At 44.7% G+C, this 24204-nt stretch overlaps 1 protein-coding gene across 8 annotated transcripts in view; it reads left to right on the top strand.

The window, feature by feature from the left end:
* Positions 1–24204, top strand: part of LOC106580794 (rap1 GTPase-activating protein 2) — a 109244-nt gene that overhangs the window by 63251 nt on the left and 21789 nt on the right. For 3 of the 8 annotated variants that reach the window (XM_045703602.2, XM_045703601.2, XM_045703600.2), the window contains 2 exons: positions 15266–15350; positions 23400–23435. In XM_045703602.2, coding sequence (XP_045559558.1) covers positions 15266–15350; positions 23400–23435 — 121 coding nt within the window. The other 5 variants (XM_014162216.3, XM_045703603.2, XM_014162225.3 and 2 more) reach the window with 5 other exon arrangements.

Raw genomic sequence — 24204 nt, forward strand, 5'->3', positions numbered from 1 at the left:
GTTAAGGAAGGTTTTTATGACAGTAGGCATCGATATCAATAAAGTTGTTCCAGTATATTTACAGTATTACTGTAAAGCTTTATGATGTCAGCAATGAAACCCAAAGCTCTTCTGTAAGTGGGCCAGAATAGACATACCCCCACGTAGTTCTGGAAGGGCCTGGCACTCTGACACCTCTTTGCCACCTCTGACTTCCTGACCTTGAAGGGTCTGTCAATAACAGGACAGCAGAGCGTGCTCTGCTCCCTTCATTCAGAAGGCTGTGCCTCTCAGGACCGGTAGTAGTGTTGCTCTCAAGGGACTCTCACCTTGTCACATAGAATAGGTGTGAGGGTAGTAATGATTCAGCTGTTTGAGTCTGCTGTGCAGTAGAGAGTTCTGACCATTATTTTGTGTTTGTGTGTGTGTGTACTCGCTTGCATGCGTACATTTGTGTGTGTGTGTGTGTGTGTGTGTGTGTGTGTGTGTGTGTGTGTGTGTGTGTGTGTGTGTGTGTGTGTGTGTGTGTGTGTGTGTGTGTGTGTGTGTGTGTGTGTGTGTGTGTGTGCGTGCGTGCACATGCCAAAGTGTGTATTCATGTGTGACAGCAAGAGAGTGCATTTTCTTATGTGTTCTGTCCTAATTTCCCTGTCACACGTCCCTAACTCTAATGCACACAACACGTCAATAATCAAAGCCAATTATCACTTTCCTCTGCTGGTCATTGATTCAGACAGGATCTCAGCCTCTGTTTCTATTAGGAGCTCAAGCCACTGCTAACCGGAGAGCAGGTGAACAAGGACAAGTGGAAATCATCACCCCGTCCTAAAGTATGACAACAGAAAAACAAGGGACTGGGAAGATGCAGAATGAGATTTCACACTTAAAGGTCCAAAGCAACCATTTTATCTCAATATGAAATCATTTCTGGGTAACAATAAAGTACCTTACTGTGATTGTTTTCAATTAAAATAGCTTTTTAGCAAAGAGACATTTCACAAGCAAGAATTTTGCTTGGACTATCTGGGAGTGGTCTGACTAGGGAGGGGAAAATTAAAAACTAGCTGTTATTGGTAGAAAGGTTTAGAACTCTCTTTCTTATTGGTCTATTAACTAATTTACCGCCTGGTGATGTCAACAGGAAGGAGGCAGGCTAAAACACTATCCTACCAAAAAAGCCTGACATTTCAGGCAGTCTTTTCAAACATCTCTTACATTAAAAAGGCATCATCATAATTTAAAAAATGTCACAGTATTATTCCAACTAGGGCTGTGGCGGTCATGAAATTTCGTCAGTCGGTGATTGTCAAGCAAATAACTGCCGGTCTCACGGTAATTGACCATTAATTAACATAAACACATGTAGCATCTCCTGGCTTCCATGTGGGCTACACTAGTTAATTTAGCAGACAAGATTTGCTTAGAATTCCGTGGCATTATTTTATAGCATGAAGAATACAATTGAACATAGTGGAATAAAGTAGAAAGGATATTTGCATGATGTGACTCTAATGATGATTTGAAAAAAAGTTGCATGAAAAGTTGCATTGCTCAGACTCACGCACAGGCTCAAGCACTTGCTGATGCCTCGAATGTCCCGGTGGCATCTCCTTTGTGTGGCCGTAATGCCCCCTAAAAAAAACATGCCTTTGGCGGCCAGTGGCCTTTGTGCCCATCTGCTGAATATAATAATTAAAATTCCCTTCTCCCAGCACTCACATAGCTCTCTGTCACGTGATCGGGTCTTTTTTCACAGGCTACAAGTGAAGACGGACTCATCGGGGATGCAACCGCACGCGTCCTTATCCAAGACATTGGAAGAACTGTCACATTTACTTTTCGTCAGTCAACAAGATGAGTAGACCTGGTTACTTTCATGCCAGCCAGGTAGGCTATACTCCTGTTGTAAAGAGAAGCAATGTGCTTAATATTAGGACAGTTGAGAAATAAATATAGTAGTATTAATATAGTAGGCCTAGCCTATAGAACGCTGATGGGATGCTTCTGTTTTTAAAAGAGGCCATCACTCTGTTATGTCACACAATTACATAGACTATAGAAATGTAGCTCAACATGAGCTCATGGGCTCTCATGAAGTGTTTGATTAGATTTTCGATTACATTTGCATTGATGCCAGAGTGATTGGAGGGACAATAGAGTGCTGAGTACCAGGCAGTTAGCAAGTTTGGTAGATTACAAATGACCATCAGCAGCATCAGAGCTTGGAGAAGCCTAATTACCGTGACTAAATGGTCACCTGGAATTTAACTGCCGTCATGACTCTTGAACGCTGGTGTGATGGTAATACGGTCACCGTAATAGCCCTAATTCCAACCTCATAGTGTGGAAATATGTATATAAAACACGGGAAAATCACATTTCTGACTGCACTGTGCCTTTAAAACTGCCTCATGATGAGTTTTTTTCGATACACAGCTCATGGTTTCCTCTTAGACAAGACTGTCCATCCCTGTTCCTGGAGCGCTACCATCCTGTAGATTTGACCTAGCACACCCGATTCTAATAATTAGCAGGTTGATAAGAGGAATCAGGTTAGTAATACCTGAGGTTGGAGCGAAAACCTACAGGAGGGTAGCTCTCCAGGAACAGGGTTGGGCAACCCTGTTCTAACATCCATGGTTGTATTCACTAGGCTGGAGGAGTGCGTGTACAGTTCCGGAGTCAGTGAAAGATCATTTTGATATGAATAATCTGTTTTGGCTCTGGCATTAATGCAGTTATCCTGTGATTGTGTGGTCCGATGTCCATCCTCCTCCCAGCAGTTTCCTGTGCTGAAAGTAATCAGTCCAGTAATACGACTGGATAGAAGGTTGCATGTACACAGTGTATCTCCGCGTACGTTGTGATCTGGAGATGAGGCAAGGGGATATTATTTTAGCATCAGGTGGTTTTCATTTCATTTATGTGTGCGTGTGTGTGTGTGTCCTGTATAGAAATGCTGACTGTTAGACTACCCAGAATGCCATCGGAGGTGGCAGCGGTCTGCTTCTTTCCTTTGAGATCTGGGCACACGTTCATTTCGCATCTCAGAGTAGGAGTGCTGATCTAGGATCAGGAGTTTTGCTTTTTTTAGTCTTAGTGAATAATAATACATGGACGCGGGGGACCTGATACTAGATCAGCAATCCTTATCTGAGACGCTTTATGAATTCAAGCCCCTGGAGTCCACAGCACTGCTCTTCTTATTGAGTTTGGGATTCCATACTGAGAGAAAGTGTCTCTCTAAGAGGTCATTATCTCAGCAAGGTTTGGCCAATCAAAGTGTTTACACAGTGTTCTACAATTGATTTCTTCCTCTTTCAATTTGGTGCCTCTGATGTTGTTGCTGCGGCAGTAATTATTTTCCCAGCTTCATTCAGGTTTCATTTGGGAGAACAAATCAATCCCTCGCAGTATACCCCCCACTCTCTAGAACTCTGCCAGGAAGGTGTGTGTGTGTGTACGTGTGTTCCTCAGCCATTCCGTTGACTGGCTGGGCTCCACTCTCCTTTGACCCCTGTATCTATAAATAGCCTGTATACCCATCGAACCCACTGGGCAAAAACTGGTTGAGTCAATGTTGTTTCTACATCATTTCAAGCAAGAAATTCAATGTGATGATGTTGAATCAACGTGGAAAACGAATTGGATTTGCAAAAAGTCATCAACATAAGGGAATTTAGTCTTTTTTTCACCCAACTTTTAACCTAAATCCAATGACAGGGTGACGTTTTTGGTTTATTTCGTGTTGAATTCACGTTAGTTGTCAACCAAATGTAAATCAAAACTAGATGTTGATCTGACATCTGTGCCCAGTGGGGAGTGAGTCCCAGCAGGAAACAGGAAGTAGCCTGTTACCTGGGTGCCTATGGGATTCCATATGGAGCAATTGGCCCCCCTGTAGCTTGCCTGGCTACTGGTCCCCTCAGGCTACTTGTCCCCTATGTGCTAAACAGTATATGGTTCCTTGCAGGCTACTGGCCCCCCAGTGCCCAGTAAATAGGTAAGGGGCCTTCAATGTGCCACTGGGCTTATTGGCTCCCCTTAACCCTTTGTGGAGGCCACTAATCCTTGTTAGACCATTGCTCCCATATGCCTGATGAAATATAGGGTCCTGATTGGCTACTGCCACCATAGTGTCATTTTAGAGGTCTATGATTAGCTACTGACTCCCCTGTGGCCAGTGCTGAGGTAAGGGCTCCTTCAATGGGCCACTTCACTTGTTATATTAGTCACACACTGGGAGCCATGAGCTATCACCCCAGCCTGCAGAACGCAGCCCTTTCAACACCTCACACTCTGACGTTCATTGCATCACGCCATTGGTCTGTGTCTGACTGTCCATGGCGCTGGGCAGCCTGTCTGATCTGCTAGCATGGGAGGAACAAGCACATCTATCCTCTCTGCTATTTTTGCACAGGGCAGATCTGCAATTGATTCAGAGCTATTGTCAGATGTGACGGTGCATCATTCACACATCATTGACACATACTCTGACATGGTCCTGATTGATGCGGCTCTGTATGCCAGCTATGTCTGCCACTAATCATCAAGCCTTTGACTAATTGGATTAGGTGTGCCAGTTTAGGGTATAAACAGAAAAATGTGAAATGTCTGGAGGGGCCCGAGGAGAGGGTTAGGAAACGCTGCGCTGATGGACAGGTTGCACCTGATTCCTCTCAGCCCTGATGTCCTGCTGGCAGATTAATGTATTTCCTTGTCTTTGTTTTTCGCTGTCTAATAGGCCATTACATATTAAGTTCATTAGAGGAATGATTGGGCTTCTGCAATGGTAGGTCTGGAGCATCATCAACTTCAGTATTGAGTTTCGTAACAAATATCTGTATCGGGCTGGAAAGAGAACGTCACAATTAGGGGGGTAATTGGCAGCGAGGGACTGTTGTCCTCCTCTCCTCTCCTCTCCTCTCCTCTCCTCTCCTCTCCTCTCCTCTCCTCTCCTCTCCTCTCCTCTCTCCTCTCCTCTCCTCCTCACTCCCTCCCCCTCTTCCTCACTCCCTCCCCCTCTTCCTGGCTCCCTCTCCCATGTTTATGTGTTGATACTAGCTGAGGCAGGTACAGTACACTGTGTGCAGTGCCTGTCATCTCTCCAGGGTGTAATCAATATGTGAAACATGGAGGCATATTGGCGTGACATTAGGTAAACATGATTGCGGTGCAGATGTAATTAGTATTGAATCAGGTCCAATTAGAAATACTAAAGAAGGAGTTGGGTGGTGATTGTGAAACATAGGACAGTTAGGATAGACAATGAAGGCTTTTTATTGTGTAATACAAGATAGGAGACATATCATATAGGTCATGTCATTATCGCCATTCACTATTGAATGTATTACTTTGAGTCCACACACCTTTATAAATTAATTGTCTGGTTTGTGTGTGTGTGTGTGTGCGTGCGTGTGTGCGTTCGTTCGTTTGTGTGTGTGTGGTTGTCAAAGCGTTACAGCTCATATGAACCTCTAGCTTTAACCTTCCCATTCACTATCCGGCCTATTGTCCTCTTTCCACTCTGTTCCCCCCCCCCCCCCCTTGTTCTATGTTTCATCTCTGTCTCTTTTTTCCCTCTCTCTTTTCCCTGTTTTCCTTTGTCATGCTGCGTCTCCCTCCTTCGATCCACCCCTCCCGGAGAGAGAGCCATTCACGGTGACGCAGGAGCTGTTTCATTAGACAGGCAGCAAGGATAGACTACGCCACCACTGTCTCTCACACACTGTCTCTCACACACAGACTGTCTCTCACACACAGACTGTCTCACACACAGACTGTCTCTGTCTGGGACCAACACCTGTGTGTGTGTGTGTGTGTGTGTCTGTGTGTGTGTGTGTGTGTGTGTGTGTGTGTGTGTGTGTGTGTGTGTGTGTGTGTGTGTGTGTGTGTGTGTGTGTGTGTGTGTGTGTGTGTGTGCATCTATATGCATCTGTGTGTGTGTGTGTGTGTGTCTGTGTATGTATGTGTGTGTTGAGACTTGGCTGTTATTAAAGCTAAGCCCAGACAGCAGTGGCCAGGGGCAAGGGTCTGAACAAATTTTTCCACTTAGGTCAGCTCTGAGCTACAAACATTTAGGGTCTGGGAATGGACATTTTCTAATAATACGTTCCTCTGGAGCTGTAGCAGTTGCTATGTACACTCTGTGTATCTCCGTCAACTGCATAAACGGGGGAAGGAAGCCAACTTCTCCTGCTTGTACTTGTACTCTGTTTAGTTTGTGTCCACCATTGGCTCAGTGTTAACTGCTAGCGACAGCTAGAGACAGTGCTACATTGTGTTGGTACTTAGTGCTGACCCTATGGAAAGTATTGGAGAAGCCTGGGGTGGCTGGGCTGTCAATGGAAGGGGAAGTCTGGGGCATGACCACTTGTTTCCAGCACTCTGCAAGCCAGGCCATGTGCTTATACTAACAACTCAAAGAACGAAGGAGAGAGAGAGAAAGAGAGGGAGTGAGAGGAAAGGAGAGAGAGTTAGACAAGAGAGAGAGAGAAAGAGAGGGAGTAAGAGAAAGAAAGAAAAAGAGAGAGAGAGAGAGAGAGAAAGACAGAAGGAGACGGAGCTGGCTGTTCTTTGCAGCATGTTTCTCTTTCAGAATGGAAAGATCAGCAGTCAAAGGCAGTCAAGTGTTCTCTTGTTTCCTTTGAACACTGTGACGTGAGCATGCTACTTTCACACACGGAAGCTATTACATTATCCAATGGAGAGACGGCTGCGTTAGTTCCCAAATACCAGAGAAATAAGTTGCACGTTGGTCTCCTTGTTCCACTTACCGTGAATCGGATGGAGTTACAGTACTGCATGTTATGTATCTCTCTGATATTGATATCCACTATAGATCTCAGGTAGAATTTCCTCCTGCAATCCTTTAACCTTTTGATGATGTTGTCATTGTGCTTTTGAGGTTTTTCTTCTGATAAAGTTTCTTCTGGTATTGATAATGATTATTGATATTAGGAAAGAATGTCCTACAAACCTTTTGCATGTGTTGTTATCTTAATTCTATATTATTTTGTACCATTTATTTTAGCTGCTAGCTAAGGAATGACGCCATAGGGGATGTCTGCCGTTTTACGGGCTCCTAACCAGTTGTGCTATTTTGTGTGTTTTTTCGCGTTGTTTGTAACTTATTTTGTACATAATGTTTCTGCCACAGTATCTTATGACCTTAAAGAGCTTCTGGATATCAGAATAGCAATAACTCACCTCGTACTGGACAAAGATTTTTTCTTTAACGAGTTGGATGCGAAGGATTTACTGCTGATACTGGACCAGGCCCAAATCCCCGTCATTCACATGAAGAAGAGACGCCAATACAGGGGACGCAGATCCGGGTGCCTTGTGAGAATTTGTCGGCAAGTGGGTAACCCGCCTCTACCATCGGTCCTATTGGCCAATGTGCAATCACTGGAGAATAAACTGGATGAGCTCCGTTCGAGACTATCCTACCAACGGGACATTAAAAACTGTAATATCTTATGTTTCACCGAGTCATGGCTGAATGACGACATGGATAATATACAGTTGGCTGGGTTTTCCGTGCATCGCAAAACAGAGTACCTACCTCCGATAAGACGAGGGGTAGTGGTCTGTGTCTATTTGTCAACAACAGCTAGTATGCGAAGTCTAATATTAAAGAAGTCTCAAGATTTTGCTCGCCTGAGGTAGAGTATCTGATGATAAGTTGTAGATCACACTATTACCAATACAGTTTTCATCTATATTTTTAGAAGCTGTCTATTTGCCACCACAAACCGATGCTGGTGCTAAGACCGCACTCAACAAGCTGTATAAGGCCATACGCAAACAAGAAAATACTCATCCAGAGGCGGCGCTCCTAGTGGCCGGGGACTTTAATGCAGAAAAACTTAAATCCATTTTACCTCATTTCTACCAGCATGTCACATGTGCAACCAGAGGAAAAAAACTCTAGACCACCTTTGCTCCACACACAGAGATGCGTACAAAGCTCTCATTTGCCGTCCATTTGGAAAATCTGTCCATAATTCTATCCTTCTGATTCCTGCATACAAGCAAAAACTAAAGCAGGAAGTACCAGTGACTCGGTCAATACGGAAGTGGTCAGATGATGCAGATGCTAAGCTACAGGACTATTTTGCTAGCACAGAATGGAATATGTTCTGGAAATCATCCGATGGCACTGAGGAGTATACCACATCAGTCACCGGCTTTATCAATAAGTGCATTGATGAGGTCGTCCCCACAGTTACCCTACGTACATACCCCAACCAGAAACCATGGACTACAGGCAACATCATGATTAATGACTCATGGTGTAATCATAACAACATACAGGAACTCAAGTCCTTTTGTTTACTTGACCTTGAATTTCTTACAGTCAAATGCCGACCATATTATCTCGCAGGAGAATTCTCATCGGTTATTGTCACAGCCGTGTATATCCCCCCTCAAGCAGATACCACAACGGCCCTCAAGGAACTTCACTGGACTCTATGTAAACTGGAAACCATATATCCTGAGGCCTCATTTATTGTAGCTGAGGATTTTAACAAAGTAAATTTGAGAACAAGGCTACCTAAATTCTATCAGCATATTTATTGTAGCACTCGCGCGATACACAATACACTGGATCACTGCTACTCTAACTTCTGCGATGCATACAAGGCCCTACCCCGCCCTCCCTTTGGAAAATCCGACCACGACTCAATTTTGCTCCTACCGTCCTATAGGCAGAAACTCAAACAGGATGTACCCGTGACAAGAACCATTCAACACTGGTCTGACCAATCGGAATCTATGCTTCAAGATTGTTTTGATCACGCGGACCGGGAAATATTCCCTGCAGCCTCAGAGAATAACATTGATTTATACACTGATTTGGTGAGTGGGTTTATAAGGAAGTGCATTGGAGATGTTGTACCCACTGTAACTATTAACACCTACCCTAACCAGAAACTGTGGATAGCTGGCGGCATTCGCGCAAAACTGAATGCGCGAGCCACCACATTTAACCATGGAAAGATGACTGGGAATATGGTTGAATATAAACAGTGTAGTTATTCCCTCCACAAGGCTATCAAACAAGCGAAATGTCGGTATAGGGACAAAGTGGAGTTTCAATTCAATGGCTCAGACACAAGACGTATGTGGCAGGGTCTACAGGCAATTACGGACTACAAAAAGAAAACCAGCCACATCACAGACACTGACATCTTGCTTCCAGACAAACTAACACCTTCTTTGCCTGCTTTGAGGATAATACAGTGCCACTGACGTGGCCCGCTACCAAGGACTACGGGTCCCCCTTCTCCTTCTTCGTGGCCGACGTGAGTAAGACATTTAAACGTGTTAACCCTTGCAGGGCTGCTGGCCCAGATGGCATCCCTAGCCGCATCCTCAAGGCATGCTCAGACCAGCTGGCTGGTGTGTTTATGGACATATTCAATCACTCCCTATTACATTTACATTTACGTCATTTAGCAGACGCTCTTATCCAGAGCGACTTACAAATTGGTGCATTCACCATATGATATCCAGTGGAACAACCACTTTACAATAGTACATCTATATCTTTTTTGGGGGGGAGGGTAGGGGGGAGGGTTAGAAGGATTACTTAATCCTATCCCAGGTATTCCTTAAAGAGGTGGGGTTTCTGGTGTCTCCGGAAGGTGGTGATTGACTCCGCTGTCTTGGCGTCATGAGGGAGCTTGTTCCACCATTAATTTATTCTCCAGAGTGATCTCTGTCACCTATCCCAGTCTGCTGTGCCCACATGCATCAAGATGGCCACCATTGTTCCTGTACCCAAGAAGGCAAAGATAACTGAACAAAATGACTATCTCCCCGTAGCACTCACTTCTGTCATCATTAAGTGCTTTGAGAGATTAGTCAAGGATCATATCACCTCCACCTTACCGGCCACCCTAGACCCACTTCAGTTTGCATACTGCCCTAACATGTCCACAGACGATGCAATCTCCATCACACTGCGCACTGCCCTATCCCATCTGGACAAGAGGAATACCTATGTAAGAATGCTGTTCATTGACTACAGCTCAGCATTCAATACCATAGTACCCTCTAAGCTCATCATTAAGCTTGAGACCCTGGGTCTCAACCCCACCCTGTGCAATTGGGTCCTGAACTTTCTGATAGGCCACCCCCAGGTGGTGAAGGTAGGAAACAACATCTCCACTTCACTGATCCTCAACACTGGGGCCCCATAAGGGTACATGCTCAGCCCCCTCCTGTACTCCCCGTTCACCCATGACTGCGTGGCCATGCACGCCTCTAACTCAATCATCAAGTTTGCAGACGATGCAACAGTAGTGGACTAGATTACCAACAACGACAAGACAGCCTACAGGGAGGAAGTGAGGGCACTCGGAGTGTGGTGTCAGGAAAACAACTTCTCACTCATGTCAACAAAACAAAGGAGATGATCGTGGACTTCAGGAAACAGCAGAGGAAGCTCCCCCCTTTCCACATCGTCAGGACAGCAGTGGAGAAGGTGGAAAGATTTAAGTTCCTCGGCGTTCACTTTACGGACAAACTGAAATGGTCCACCCACACAAGTTTGCTGCTTCACTGTCTTTAGATATTTTTGTCAGATGTTACTATGGAATACTGAAGTATAATTACAAGCATTTCATAAGTGTCAAAAGTTTTTATTGACAATTACATAAAGTTGATGCAAAGGGTCAATATTTGCTGTGTTGACCCTTCTTTTTCAAGACCTCTGCAATCCGCCCTGGCATGCTGTCAATTAACTTCTGGGCCACATCCTGACTGATGGCAGCCCATTCTTGCATAGTCAATGCTTGGAGTTTGTCAGAATTTATTGCTTTTTGTTTGTCCACCCGCCTCTTGAGGATCGACCACAAATTCTCAATGGGATTAAGGTCTGGGGAGTTTCCTGGCCATGGACACAAAATATCGATGTTTGTTCCTCAAGCCACTTAGTTATCACTTTTGCCTTATGGCAAGGTGCTCCATCATGCTGGAAAAGGCATTGTTCGTCACCAAACTGTTCCTGGATGGTTGGGAGAAGTTGCTCTCGGAGGATGTGTTGGTACCATTCTTTATTCATGGCCGTGTTCTTAGGCAAAATTGTGAGTGAGCCCACTCCCTTGGCTGAGAAGCAACCCCACACATGAATGGTCTCAGGATGCATTACTGTTGGCATGACACAGGACTGATGGTAGCGCTCACCTTGTCTTCTCCGGACAAGCTTTTTTCCGGATGCCCCAAACAATCGGAAAGGGGATTCATCAGAGAAAATGACTTTACCCCAGTCCTCAGCAGTCCAATCCCTGTACATTTTGCAGAATATCAGTCTGTCCCTGATGTTTTTTCCTGGAGAGAAGTGGCTTCTTTGCTGCCCTTCTTGACACCAGGCCATCCTCCAAAAGTCTTCACCTCACTGTGCGTGCAGATGCACTCAGACTTGCCTGCTGCCATTCCTGAGCAAGCTCTGTACTGGTGGTGCCCCGATCTTGCAGCTGAATAAACTTTAGGAGACGGTCCTGGCACTTGCTGGACTTTCTTGGGCGCCCTGAAGCCTTCTTCACAACAATTGAACCGCTCTCCTTGAAGTTGTTGATGATCCGATAAATGGTTGATTTAGGTACAATCTTACTGTCAGCAATATCCTTGCCTGTGAAGCCCTTTTTGTGCAAAGCAATGATGACGGCACGTGTTTCCTTGCAGGTAACCATGGTTGACAGAGGAAGAACAAAGCACCACCCTCCTTTTGAAGCTTCCAGTCTGTTATTCAAAATCAATCAGCATGACAGAGTGATCTCCAGCCTTGTCCTCGTCAACACTCACACCTCTGATAACGAGAGAATCACTGACATGATGTCAGCTGGTCCTTCTGTGGCAGGGCTGTAATGCAGAGGATTTTTTTTGGTGGGGATTCAGTTCATTTGCATGGCAAAGAGGCACCATCATACAAACTGAGGCAGCAGACTTTGTGAAAAGTAATATTTGTGTCATTCTCAAAACCTTTGGCCATGACTGTATACACTGTATTTTATACCATCTATTGCATCTTGCCTATGCTGCTCGGTCATCGCTCATCCATATATTTATATGTACATATTCTTATTCCATCCCTTTAGATTTCTGTGCATTAGGTAGTTGTTGTGGAATTGTTACATTACTTGTTAGATATTACTGCAATGTTGGAACTAGAAGCAGAAGCATTTCACTACACTCGCATTAACATCTGCTAACCATGAGTATGTGACCAATAACATTTGATTTAATTTGACATCTGCACTGCACTGAAGGGTAGAGCTGCCGCTTTCAAGGAGCGGGACTCTAACCAGGACGCTAATAAGAAATCCCACTATGCTCTCCGACAAACCATCAAACAGGCAAAGCGTCAATACAGGGATAAGATTGAATCCTACTACACCGCTCTGACACTCGTTGGATGTGGCAGGCCGTGCAGTCCAGTCGCAAGCTGCCCAGTGACACGTGCCTACCAGCCAAGCTAAAATACTTCTGTGCGCTCTTCGAGGCAAGCAACACTGAAGCATGCATGAGAGAACCAGCTGTTCCGGACAACTGTGTGATCTCGCTCTCCGTAGCCAATGTGAGTAAGACCAGTCAACATTCACAAGGCCGCAGGGCCAGACGGATTACCAGGACGTGTACTTAGAGCATGCGCTGACCAATTGACAAGTGTCTTCACTGACATTTTCAACCTGTCCCTGACCGAGTCTGTAATACCTACATGTTTCAAGCAGACCACCATAGTCCATGTGCCCAAGAATACCAAGGTAACCTGCCTATATGACTACCGATCTGTAGCACTCACGTCGGTAGCCATGAAGTGCTTTGAAAGGCTGGTCATCACTCACATCAACACCGTCATCCCAGAAACCTACTCCAATTCGCATACCGCCCCAACAGATCCACAGATGACGCAATCTCTATTGCACTCTTTCCCTTTCCCACTTGGACAAAAGGAACACCTACGTAAGAATGCTGTTCATTGACTACAGCTCAGCGTTCAACACCATAGTGCCCTCAAAGTTCAACACTGAGCTAAGGACCCTGGGACTAAATGCCTCCCTCTACAGCTGGATCCTGGACTTCCTGACGGGCCGACCCCCAGGTTGTAAGGGTAGGCAACAACACATCTGCAATGCTGATCCTGAACATGGGGGCCCCTCAGGGGTGCGTGCTCAGTCCCCTCCTGTACTCACTGTTCACCCACAACTGCGTGGCCAAGCACGACTCCAACACCATCCTTAAGTTTGCCAACGACACAAGGGTGGTAGGCCTGATCACCGACAATGATGAGAAGAGCCTATAGGGAGGAGGTCAGAGACCTGTCAGTGTGGTACCAGGACAACAACCTCTCCCTAAACGTGAACAAGACAAAGGAGATGATCGTGGATTACAGGAAAAGGAGGGCCGAGCATGCGCCCATTCTCATCGATGGGGCTGTATTGGAGCAGGTTGAGAGTTTCAAGTTCATTAGTGTTCACATCACCAACAAACTATCATGGTCTAAACTCACCAAGACAGTCGTGAAGAGGGCATGACAATGCCTATTCCCCCCCAGGAGACTGAATAGATTTGGCATGGGTCCTCAGATCCTCAAGAATTTCTACAGCTGCACCATCGAGAGCATCCTGACAGGTTGCATCACCGCCTGGTATGGCGACTGCTCGGCATCCGACCGCAAGGCGCTACAGAGGGTAGTGCGTACGGCCCAGTACATCACTGGGGCCAAGCTTCCTGCCATCCATGACCTCGATACCAGGCGGTGTCAGCCAAAGACTCCAGCCACCCTAGTCATAGACTGTTTTCTCTGCTACCGCACGGCAAACAGTACTGGAGTACCAAGTCTAGGTCCAAAAGGCTTCTACCCCCAAGGCATAAGACTGCTGAACAGCTAATAAAACGGTATCATGGACTATTTGCCTTGACCCCCCCCCCCCCCTTTTTTTACGCTGCTGCTACTCGCTGTTTATTATCTATGCATAGTCACTTTACCCCTACCTACATGTACATATTACCTCAATTACCTTGACTAACCTGTACCCCCTGTATATATAGCCTCGTTATTGTTATTTTATTGTGTTATTAGTTTATCTAGTAAATGTTTTCTTAACTCTTATAACTGTATTGTTGGTTAAGGGCTTGTAAGTAAGCATTGCACAGTAAGGTAGTACCTGTTGTATTCAGCGCATGTGAGAAATACAATTTGATTTGATTTAATTTAACTATAAACAGTTGGAATATAACCGACTGCAATAAACTAAATGAATGTGGTCTCTCCAGTCCACAGTCCACAGCTGGGCCACACTGACTTGACACACTAGAGGGGGAAAAAAACTATGGATGAAAAAAAGAGTCTGGGAATGAAATCCTGTGTTCGATAACTGACTAAATAACTCTGTCAAGAGAATGTGACTAATTAGCAACCTGTTGCACTGTGTGTCTCGCCTCTCACATCCACCTCTGAATCCCCACTCTGTCTCCTCCTGATAAATGAACCTCTTAACGTGTGATCATTCTCCTGGAAGGAGACCCCGGCCCCCTGGAGGCCCCTGGGGGCCTCTCAACAACCATGTCAGCTGGTCACTAAGGATCTGAGTGGGAGTCATCATCAGGCCTCTCGGCTAAAGATACTCTCCACAGACCTCTTCTCTCTCAGAGAGAAAGAGAGACAGAGAGACAGAGAGAGAGAGAGGCGAGAGAGAGAGAGAGAGAGAGAGAGAGAGAGAGAGAGAGAGAGAGAGATTTTACATCTAGGCTCTGTGGTGGGCCAGCCTTGGAGGCAGTAGAGGACAGACAGAGACAGACACACAGGCAGAGGGGTCTTGGTTTTCAGCCAGTCCATGCTCCGCTCACGACACGGTTCCTTGGCGTCTGATTGATAGATCTCCGTTACAAGCCCAGCAAACTCACTGGATACCCACTACTTCAGTTGGCTGGATATGTTGAAGATCTAGTCTTTAGTCTATGAGCCAGACAGCCTCTCTCTCCTTCTAGGAGTATGAGTAGGGTTTGGGCTTTTTCCTGACCACATGAATGCAGCAGTAACTCTGGGCTAACGTTATATACATGGACTATAATTAGGCTTGACCCTACCAGCTGCTGCACAGTCTAGGGAAATGATATTTCTCCCTTCTACCTCCTACCCTAGCATACATAGTGAAGTAGGGTGATATGTGATGCAGCATCCGTCCTCGGTACTATCATTGTGCCTCTGCATCCTCTGTATGCGACATCATGATGCTTTATTATGATATCTTCTGTTGTGTTTGATGTGTTCCAGGAAGCAAGAACTGCTGACCATCTCCAACGTGCCCTTGGGAGATTGCCCCCCATCGCCCCCCCGCACAGCCCCGCCCACCATGAAGGTAGGACACGTAACACCTCACGCCCGTCTCACTTATACCATTTTCACACTACAAAGCAGAGTTGAACCGAGCCAAACTGGCATGGTTACCCATCCACCATAGTTGCTGGAACCTTGCTGGAAAGGACAGTATGGTAAGTAAATACCCAAGTGAGCACGGTGTTATTTGGCTCTGTGCAATAGTGTGAAAAACTGAAAATGGTGTCAGTGCACTGTCTGAACCTGGACAATCAGAACACCCATGAGAGGAACCATGGTAGCAGACTCTGTCCGCATCCCAAATGACACCCTATTCCCAGAGCCTGGTCAAAAAGTAGTGCACTGTAAAAGGAATAGTGTTGATGACGCATAGTGAGTCAGCTCTATGAGGCCTGGGTGGGCTTCATTCACTGTTCATAGAGGGTAACTCTTTAGAGGTCATAGTGGAGACTAGAGAGAGGCAGAGGGAGCTGCCAGATTCAATAAGATCTAACACTTGTCTTTCTGTGGATTATTTTAATGTAGGGCCGTTATTTATATATTTATATTTATTTGTATATGTATAAATATATACAGTACCAGTCAAAAGTTTTGACACACCTGCTCATTCCATGGTTTTTCTTTATTTGTACTATTTTCTACATCGTAGAATAAAAGGGAAGACATCAAAACTATGAAATAACACATATGGAATCATGTAGTAACCAATAAAGTGTTAATCAAATCAAAATATATTTTATATTTGCGATTCTTCAAAGTAGCCGCCCTTTGACAGCTTTGCATTCTCTAAACCAGCTTCACGAGGTAGTCACCTGTAATGCATTTGAATTAACAGGTCTAGCTTGTTAAAAGTACATTTGTGGAATTTCTTTCCTTCTTAATGCGTTTGAACCAATTAGTTGTGTTGTGACAAGGTAGGGGTGGTGTACAGAAGATAGCCCTATTTGGTAAAACACCAAGTTCATTATATGGCAAGAACAGCTCAAATAAGCAACGAGAAACGACAGTCCATCATTACTTTATGACATGAAGGTCAGTCAATCCGGAAATGTTCAAGAACTTTGAAAGTTTTTTCAAGTGCAGTCGCAAAAACCATTAAGCGTTATGATGAAACTGGCTCTCATGAGGACCGCCACAGGAAAGGTAGACCCAGAGTTACCTCTGCTGCAGAGAATAAGTTTATTCGATTTTTGTTGTGTCACCTTGAAGCAGGCTTATCTAGTCTGCAAGGAGAAGGGCGAGAGATAAACACGGAAGTGGGAGAGAAGAGGAAAGAGGGAGTTAAGGAATAGAAAGTGTAGCATACAGAGAAACAGAAAGAGAAATAAAGAGTGAAGTAGGGGAGGGGGAATCAGAGATGAGGAGTTAAATCATTATCTATACTGTGGGGGGGGGGGGGGGGGCAGCTGGCTGACTTGACAAACATACAAGATGAACTGGCACAGAGAGACCGGAAACACAGGGATAAATACACTGGGGAAAATAAGCAACACCTGGAGGGGGTGGAGACAATCACAAGGTCAGGTGAAACAGATCAGGGTGTGACACATACAATGTGAGTTGTAGATCTGTCATTCTCATTGAAAGCCAATTTGATAAGCATTCGATCTATTCTATGTGCACTATTTCTATGCTTACTGATACAATGACATCATCTGGTTGCACCCAATTCAGCCCGCTGGAGTTGTGCTACTCACTGCTAGTAGCTGGTATGGCATAGCTTGTTTGCTGTTGTTCCAGACATTTCTAGTAGTATAGTGAAGCGGCCAGGCTGACACTTCTCTGATAGAGTACTTCACACTTGTGTTCGTGTGCACACACATACACACATTTCATTATGTAATGAGGCATTTTGTAAGGAACCACTCCCGAGTCGCAAGTCTTCCTTATTCTAAGACAAAAAGAAAGTGTGTAAATAGCCTATTGAAAATGTTAATGTTCCTTGTCTTGAACCAGAGGATTAAAATGAAAAGAGTTGAATGAGAATGAAATGAAATGTGAGTAGACACACAGGCAGGACCTGTTCCACTGAGTCAATGAACAACAGGACTTTCCTGTTTGTGGCTTTGAATGACATAAGAGAAAGCTAAACATAGCAGAAAGCACTCATTTCTCACATTCTCCAAGGAGAAAATGAAGGACGAGGGAGGTTTTGTTTGAAGAAAGGGTTGTTGGAGGCAGAAATAAAGGAAATGAAGGCGGTGAAGACCAGGTTGTGAAAGAAAAGGAAACGAGAGCGAGAACTGTTTTTGTTGAATTAACAGTGGAAGTTTTTTTCTAGTCCGACTGAGGAGCCAGAAGAGTTAAGTGTATATTGCAGTGTTGTGTTGTGGTACAGGATGCCTTGATGACAGCGCACTCTAGTACTGTGTAACTGCTTCATTTGTTAAGAGGTGACAACTGGTACATTTGGTTGAGAGAAACATCTGCACGGGCAAAAACAAAGTGTGATTGAAGGAGTGTTTGCAACGGGGGAAAAGTGTGTCTATGCTGTTGAGGGTAAAAGACACAACGCGCACGCACACACACTGCACTGTTGGAACTAGAAACACAAACACTTCACTGCACCTGCGATGATATCGGCCTATTTGTGTACACGACCAATCCAATTTGATTGGATTTGACACACACACACTGTCTGAGAACCCCTGTCAGAGGCCCACACCACGCCACCTCCACCCGCCCCCTGCTGCTTTTCTCCCAGTGCCCAAAGTTGGAGTCAGCTGTGCAGGCAGGAGAGCAGTGGAGACTGGCCTCTCTGGGGCTCTGTGGTTCTGGTTCTGGTTTATCTCCACCCAGACTAGCGGAATGCTAACGGAGTGCTAACGATGACTCAGGTACTGTTCTTACTGTAGCTGTTATCAGGGATCATTAGGAAGAGCTCCCGTACTTTATTGTACATTATGGCTTACTGTCTGTCCTGTTAATTCCAATAGTTTAGTAGTTGAGTTACACATTGCCTCTGCAGGAGGTTTAGTAATGCCGATATTTCTTACATGCGATAAGAGTTGAATTACCACCAGATAATAAGAGCTAGTATGACAGGTTTCACTTTCAAGTGTATTCACTGGTACGTCAATGGCGCATGTACATTCAAGATTTACCCCAGTGTTTTACCCAAAAGGCTCAGACTTTTCTGTTTCCATCTACGCGGGCCCGAACCCGTGTCTCACTGGGCCATGGCTCTGGTGTACCTGCTCTCACTTGGGGCCAAAGCCAGCCCACTGGTACTTTTCAGCTGGCGTTTACATAACAATGGCTATCTGTGGACTTCTCACCTTCTCACCAAGCAACTGTTTTGATGATGCAGAGGTTGTGATTCTGCTCTTCACAAGTCTTCACTGTCAGTCCTAGCTATGAAAACACAATTTCCCTAGTATAACATAAGGGTATATATTATACACTAGTGCAACACTGGTGTTACAGTCAAAAGGCAACAATAGTGCTGTGGCCTCTGGGTGAATATTGGTTAGGTGCTGAGCGCCTGGAGACCGTGATGTTAGAATCCTCCCAACGCCAGTCCTTCCCTCTAATCTTGGTGTGGACAGAGCAGGACGCAGCAGGCTTCCCTGGGAGATAAGAGCGAGAGAGAGATGTTGCTGAGCTCCGCTTAGTCTCTGTTGAGGGCCAGGCAGTAAAGGGCAGAGAGAAAAAGAGAGAGAGCAAGACAGAGGGGGAGAGATATATATACAATGCATTCGGGAAAGTATTCAGACCCTTAACTTTTTCCACATTTTGTTACGTTACAGCCTTTTTCTAAAATGTATTAAATAGTTTTTTTCCCCCTCGTCAATCTACACACAATACCCCACAATGACAAAGCAAAAAGGTTTTTAGAAATGTTTACAGATATATAAAAAAAATAAAAACTGAAATATCACATTTACATAAGTATTCAGACCCTTTACTCAGCACTTTGTTGAAGCACCTTTGGCAGCAATTACAGCCTCGAGTCATCTTGGGTATTACGCTACAAGCCTGGTACACCTGTATTTGGGGAGTTCCTACAATTCTTCTCTGCAGATCCTCTAAAGCTATGTCAAGTTGGATGGGGAGTGTTGCTGCACAGCAATTTTCAGGTCTCTCCAGACATGTTCGATCGGGTTCAAGTCCGGGTTCTGGCTGGGCCACTCAAGGACATTCAGAGACTTGTCCCGATGCCACTCCTGCATTGACTTGGCTGTGTGCTTAGACTCGTTGTCCTGTTGGAAGGTGAACCTTCGCCTCAGTCTTTGCCTCGATCCTGACTAGTCTCCCAGTCCCTGCAGCTGAAAAACATCCCCACAGGATGATGCTGCCACCACCATACTTCACCGCAGGGAGGGTGCCAGGTTTCCTCCAGACGTGACACTTGCAATTCAGGCCAAAGAGTTCAATCTTGGTTTCATCAGACCAGAAAATCTTGTTTCTCATGGTCTGAGAGTCTTTAGGTGCCTTTTGGCAAACTCCAAGCGGGCTGTCATGTGCGTTTTACTAAGGAGTGGCTTCCGTCTGGCCACTCTACCATAAATGCCTGATTGGTGGAGTGCTGCAGAGATGGTTGTCCTTCTGGAAGGTTCTCCCATCTCCACAGAGGAACTCTAGAGCTCTGTCAGAGTGTCCATTGGGTTATTGGTCACCTCCCTGACCAAGGTCCTTCTCCCCCGATTGCTCAGTTTGGCTGGGTGGCCAACTCTAGGAAGAGTCTTGGTGGTTGCAAACTTCTTCCATTTAAGAATGATGGAGGCCACTGGGTTCTTGGGGACCTTCAATGCTGCAGAATTTTTTGGTACCCTTCCCCAGATCTGTGCCTCAACACAATCCGGTCTCGGAGCTCTATTCCTTCCACGTAAGGGCTTGATTTTTGCTCTGCCATACACTGTCAACTGTGGGACCTTTCCAATTCATGTCCAATCAATTGAATTTACCACAGTTGGACTCGATTCATGTTGTAGAAACATCTCAAGGATGATCAATGGAAACAGGTTGCATCTGAGCTCAATTTCGAGTCTCATAGCGAAGGGTCTCAATACTTCTGTAAATAAGGTATTTCTGTTTCTTATGTTTAATACATTTGCAAAACTTTGTCATTATGAGGTATTGTGTGTGGATTGATGAGTACAAACATGTATTTAATCAATTTTATAATAAGGCTGTAACGTAACAAAATGTGAAAAAGGCAAGGGATCTGAATACTTTCCAAAGGCACTGTATATATATATATATAGAGAGAGAGAGAAGAGAGAGAGCAGAGAGAGACAGATGGATGGGTATTTTACATCTAGACTCTGTGGAGGCAGTAGACAGACAGACCCGATCTCTTGGTTCTCAGCCGGTCCAGGCTCCGCTCACGACACAGTTCCTCTCTGATTGGCGTCCGATTGATAGATCTCCATCTGACCCCTAGGACTCCCCCCGTGGCCCCCAGTGGCCCTCAGCAGTTCTCTCATCTTAGACGGGGGACGACGATGAATCACCAAGGTTACAGTGCCCATCTGTAGGGCTGTGTGAGCCTGGCTCTTTGTGTTGACTCTGTGGGACTAGCTGTGTGGGTTTAGGACTCTGTGGCAGGTTAATGTATAACTAAATGATAACTCCCACTGCACTGACAGCTGTGGGATTAGCATGTTCACCTGAGCTCAGGTGGATTGGATATCCCGGTGCTAAAGTAAAGAGATGTTTTTACTGCTGTGAAATGGATCGTTTCCCTGGTTTTCCTGGTTTACAGAGTACTAGGTTGTATATCTCAAGGTAAGACATGGGTTTTCCAGGTCTTGGTGTGTTTAGTGGTATTGCTGGTGGTGTTCGACTATGATATAACATGTTGCTGTAATGCAGTGGGTTTAATGGCTGCGTTGATATGGAGTTATCAGTACCTGTGTAGATAGGGAATCAGTCATTTCAGTGATCCATTGAAGCCCACACCTTTCAAAGCATTTGTGTTCAGCTTTGTCATTAGTGTTTGCATAAAATATTACATAAAAAGTACATTTAACTGCCATTCGGCTCACTGTATGAAAAGGGGCATTTTACTGGTGCCTCGTGTATTGCTGCTAAGTGTTTTGACTGCCTTTGTCTGCATTCTCTACTTGCCAACCTTGAAACCTGTGATTCAAACAATGTAGTTGATTGCGTTCCTCATCCGTTGTGCTTTTAGCATATTTCCTGAGTGTGACTTTTGACTGTCACATAGAGAGCTATGTGTTTGTTGACTGACTGTCATTCATTATAAAGACACGAAAAGGCCAGGACAACACTGTATAAAACAATGTTTTAATCCAAGATGGATCTTCTTCCGGCCATAGACTGTCAAGGCCTTTTTGTTTCTTTGTAGAGTTTTTCTTTCCATCACTTATTAAATCTTTTTTTTTAATCTCATATTCTATCTAAATAATGTTGTTGACTCATCCTTTGCTTATTTATAATATTTATAATGACTGGTATTTGCCCACACCATTGTGTTGTTTGTGAATTTGGAAAGCAGGGTCACACAGAAAAGCTGCTTATTAACATAGGGCCTACTTAATAACAATTTTTGGGAAAGAAATCTATTTCATAATAGAGTAGGTCATATCCATAGAAATCTTAGACAGCTACTTTAAGTATAATGGGATCATGTGTTAATTACAACTTTACTTCCTGATCTCCACTCTCATTGAGCTCAGAGTGGTCCCTATATTGACCTTAGTTATTTGAAATGTTTGATGATTATTACAATAATGATAATGCACAACATTTATTACCAATATTTAGTTGTCTGTACTTTCATTCTTTACATTTTTACCATCATCCTGTCAATAAGATTTTGACCCAGAACTTCAGTATACTGACAGCCCATTATTTTTCTGGAGTGACTGTTTTGAGGAAGTGGAGTAGGCTTGGTTATCTGTGTTTGTATAATACACTGTACATATGGGTGTGAGAGGGTGTCCTTCCTTATGTGCTCTGCCTCAGCTCATTGAGCTCTTATTGGGAACCAGGGTGGAAATGCTGCTAGCTGGAGACGATTGTGGTGTGATAATTGTAGTTACTGGGTTTGAGAAGTTTCAGGTCACGTTCCAGGCTACATTGCAGACTGCCCAGTCAGGCATCAGATTTCTATATCACATGACGTGTTTAGCTCGTGTACATCTCAATGTAGTCAGCTTGGAACGTAGCCTCGGTGACCAGACCTTTCTCCATTTCCATAAAAATACCAAAAAACCTTGGTCCCACTTAAAAAGGATCAGACCCTTTAAAAAAAAAAAGAATCGCCTAAAATGACATACCCAAATCTAACTGCCTGTAGCTCATGACCTGAAGCAAGGATATGCATATTCTTGATAACATTTGAAAGGAAACACTTTGAAGTTTGTGGAAATGTTAAATTAATGTAGGAGAATATAACACATTAGATCTGGTAAAAGATAATGCAAAGAAAAAACCATGCGTTTTTTTTTTTGGTACCATCTTTGAAATGCAAGAGAAAGGCCAATATATGACTTAGGAATCTAGGCGCAATTTAGATTTTGGCCACTAGATGGCAGCAGTGTATGTGCAACGTTTTAGACTGATCCAATGAACCATTGCATTTCTGTTCAAACGTTTGTATCAAGACTACCCAAATGTGCCTAATTGGTTTATTAATCACTTTTCAAGTTCATAACAATAGCATGGTATTCTTTCACTGTAGTAGCTACTGTAAATTGGACAGTGCAGTTAGATTAACAAGAATGTAAGCTTTCTTCCAATACCAGATATGTCTATGTGCTGGGAAATGTTCTTGTTACTTACAACCTCATGCTAATTGCATAAGCCTACGTTAGATCAACCATCCCGCGGGAGACCCACCAATCCTGTAGAGGTTTTTAAACCATCTCACACTGGTGTTATGCTTTGTGGACATCCCAAAGCCATACCTCAACCTATACAAAATAAACCCTAATTGAAAATATCCTCCATGAATTAATTTAGTGCTTATTTAGGAAATACAGTGCACTCCACTTCTAGTCATCACATTGGTCCAGGATAATTTTATACACTGGAACTGCATTCATTCTAACTGTATGACATTGTAGTAAAATAATCACCTCTGTTTCTCTGTTTGTTTCAGTCTGCCGAGTTCTTTGACATGCTGGAAAGGATGCAGGTAAGTCTCCTCCTTCTTCCTCTTCCTTCTCTCCTTCCTTCTCTTCTCTCTCTGCTGCTGGCATGGACGTGGTGATGAAAGCATGACACGTTCATCACTTTCTGAGATTTTAATCAACGGTCCTCCCCTAACGAGCAGGAGGGTCCGTTATTAAGCCACGGGAGTTTGGAGGGGGAACGCGGGCCACCCTTAATTTGAGGAGCCGAGAACACCGGGTCCAATCTCTGGTCGTGATTGAGTAATGAGCCGAGCCAGACCAAGTTAACGAGCTCCCTCTAAAAAAAACATTGATTTCTCTGTCCTGTTCTGCTACACTGTGTCTATGGGGTTCTGGGATCTTCTGTGGGATTGGGGTTTTAGGCAGGATGGGGTCAGGAAGAGGGTGGGTGGTGGTGGCAGCTCTGCCACGCCAATTTGGGGACAGTGGGAGAGCTTTTGAAAGAGAGAGAGAGTGAGCAGAGGAGGACAGGAGATCGATAGCGCATGATAACAAGTGGGCGAGGGGGAATGAGGACAGAGGCCACACAGGTCCGCTGCCACCTCTGAGCCAGTCCTTACCAGACCCCTCTCTGTCCCCACAGCGCCACATCGACCCACACTACTAACTAGACTAGAGCAATCGATGGCTGAACAGTTGAAAGGCCTCTATCTGGAATGGTTCATCACAGAGCCCGTCTCAGAGGGATCGAAAATGGCTTTGATCTAACCCAGCGGTGTTGACAAGTAGTCCCCCACTGAGCTATAGCTATTCCCCCATCCCCTCCGCTGT

The sequence above is a fragment of the Salmo salar genome, chromosome 20 (assembly GCF_965601325.2).
Source record: "Salmo salar chromosome 20, fSalSal1, whole genome shotgun sequence".
In the NCBI taxonomy this organism is placed as follows: domain Eukaryota; kingdom Metazoa; phylum Chordata; class Actinopteri; order Salmoniformes; family Salmonidae; genus Salmo; species Salmo salar.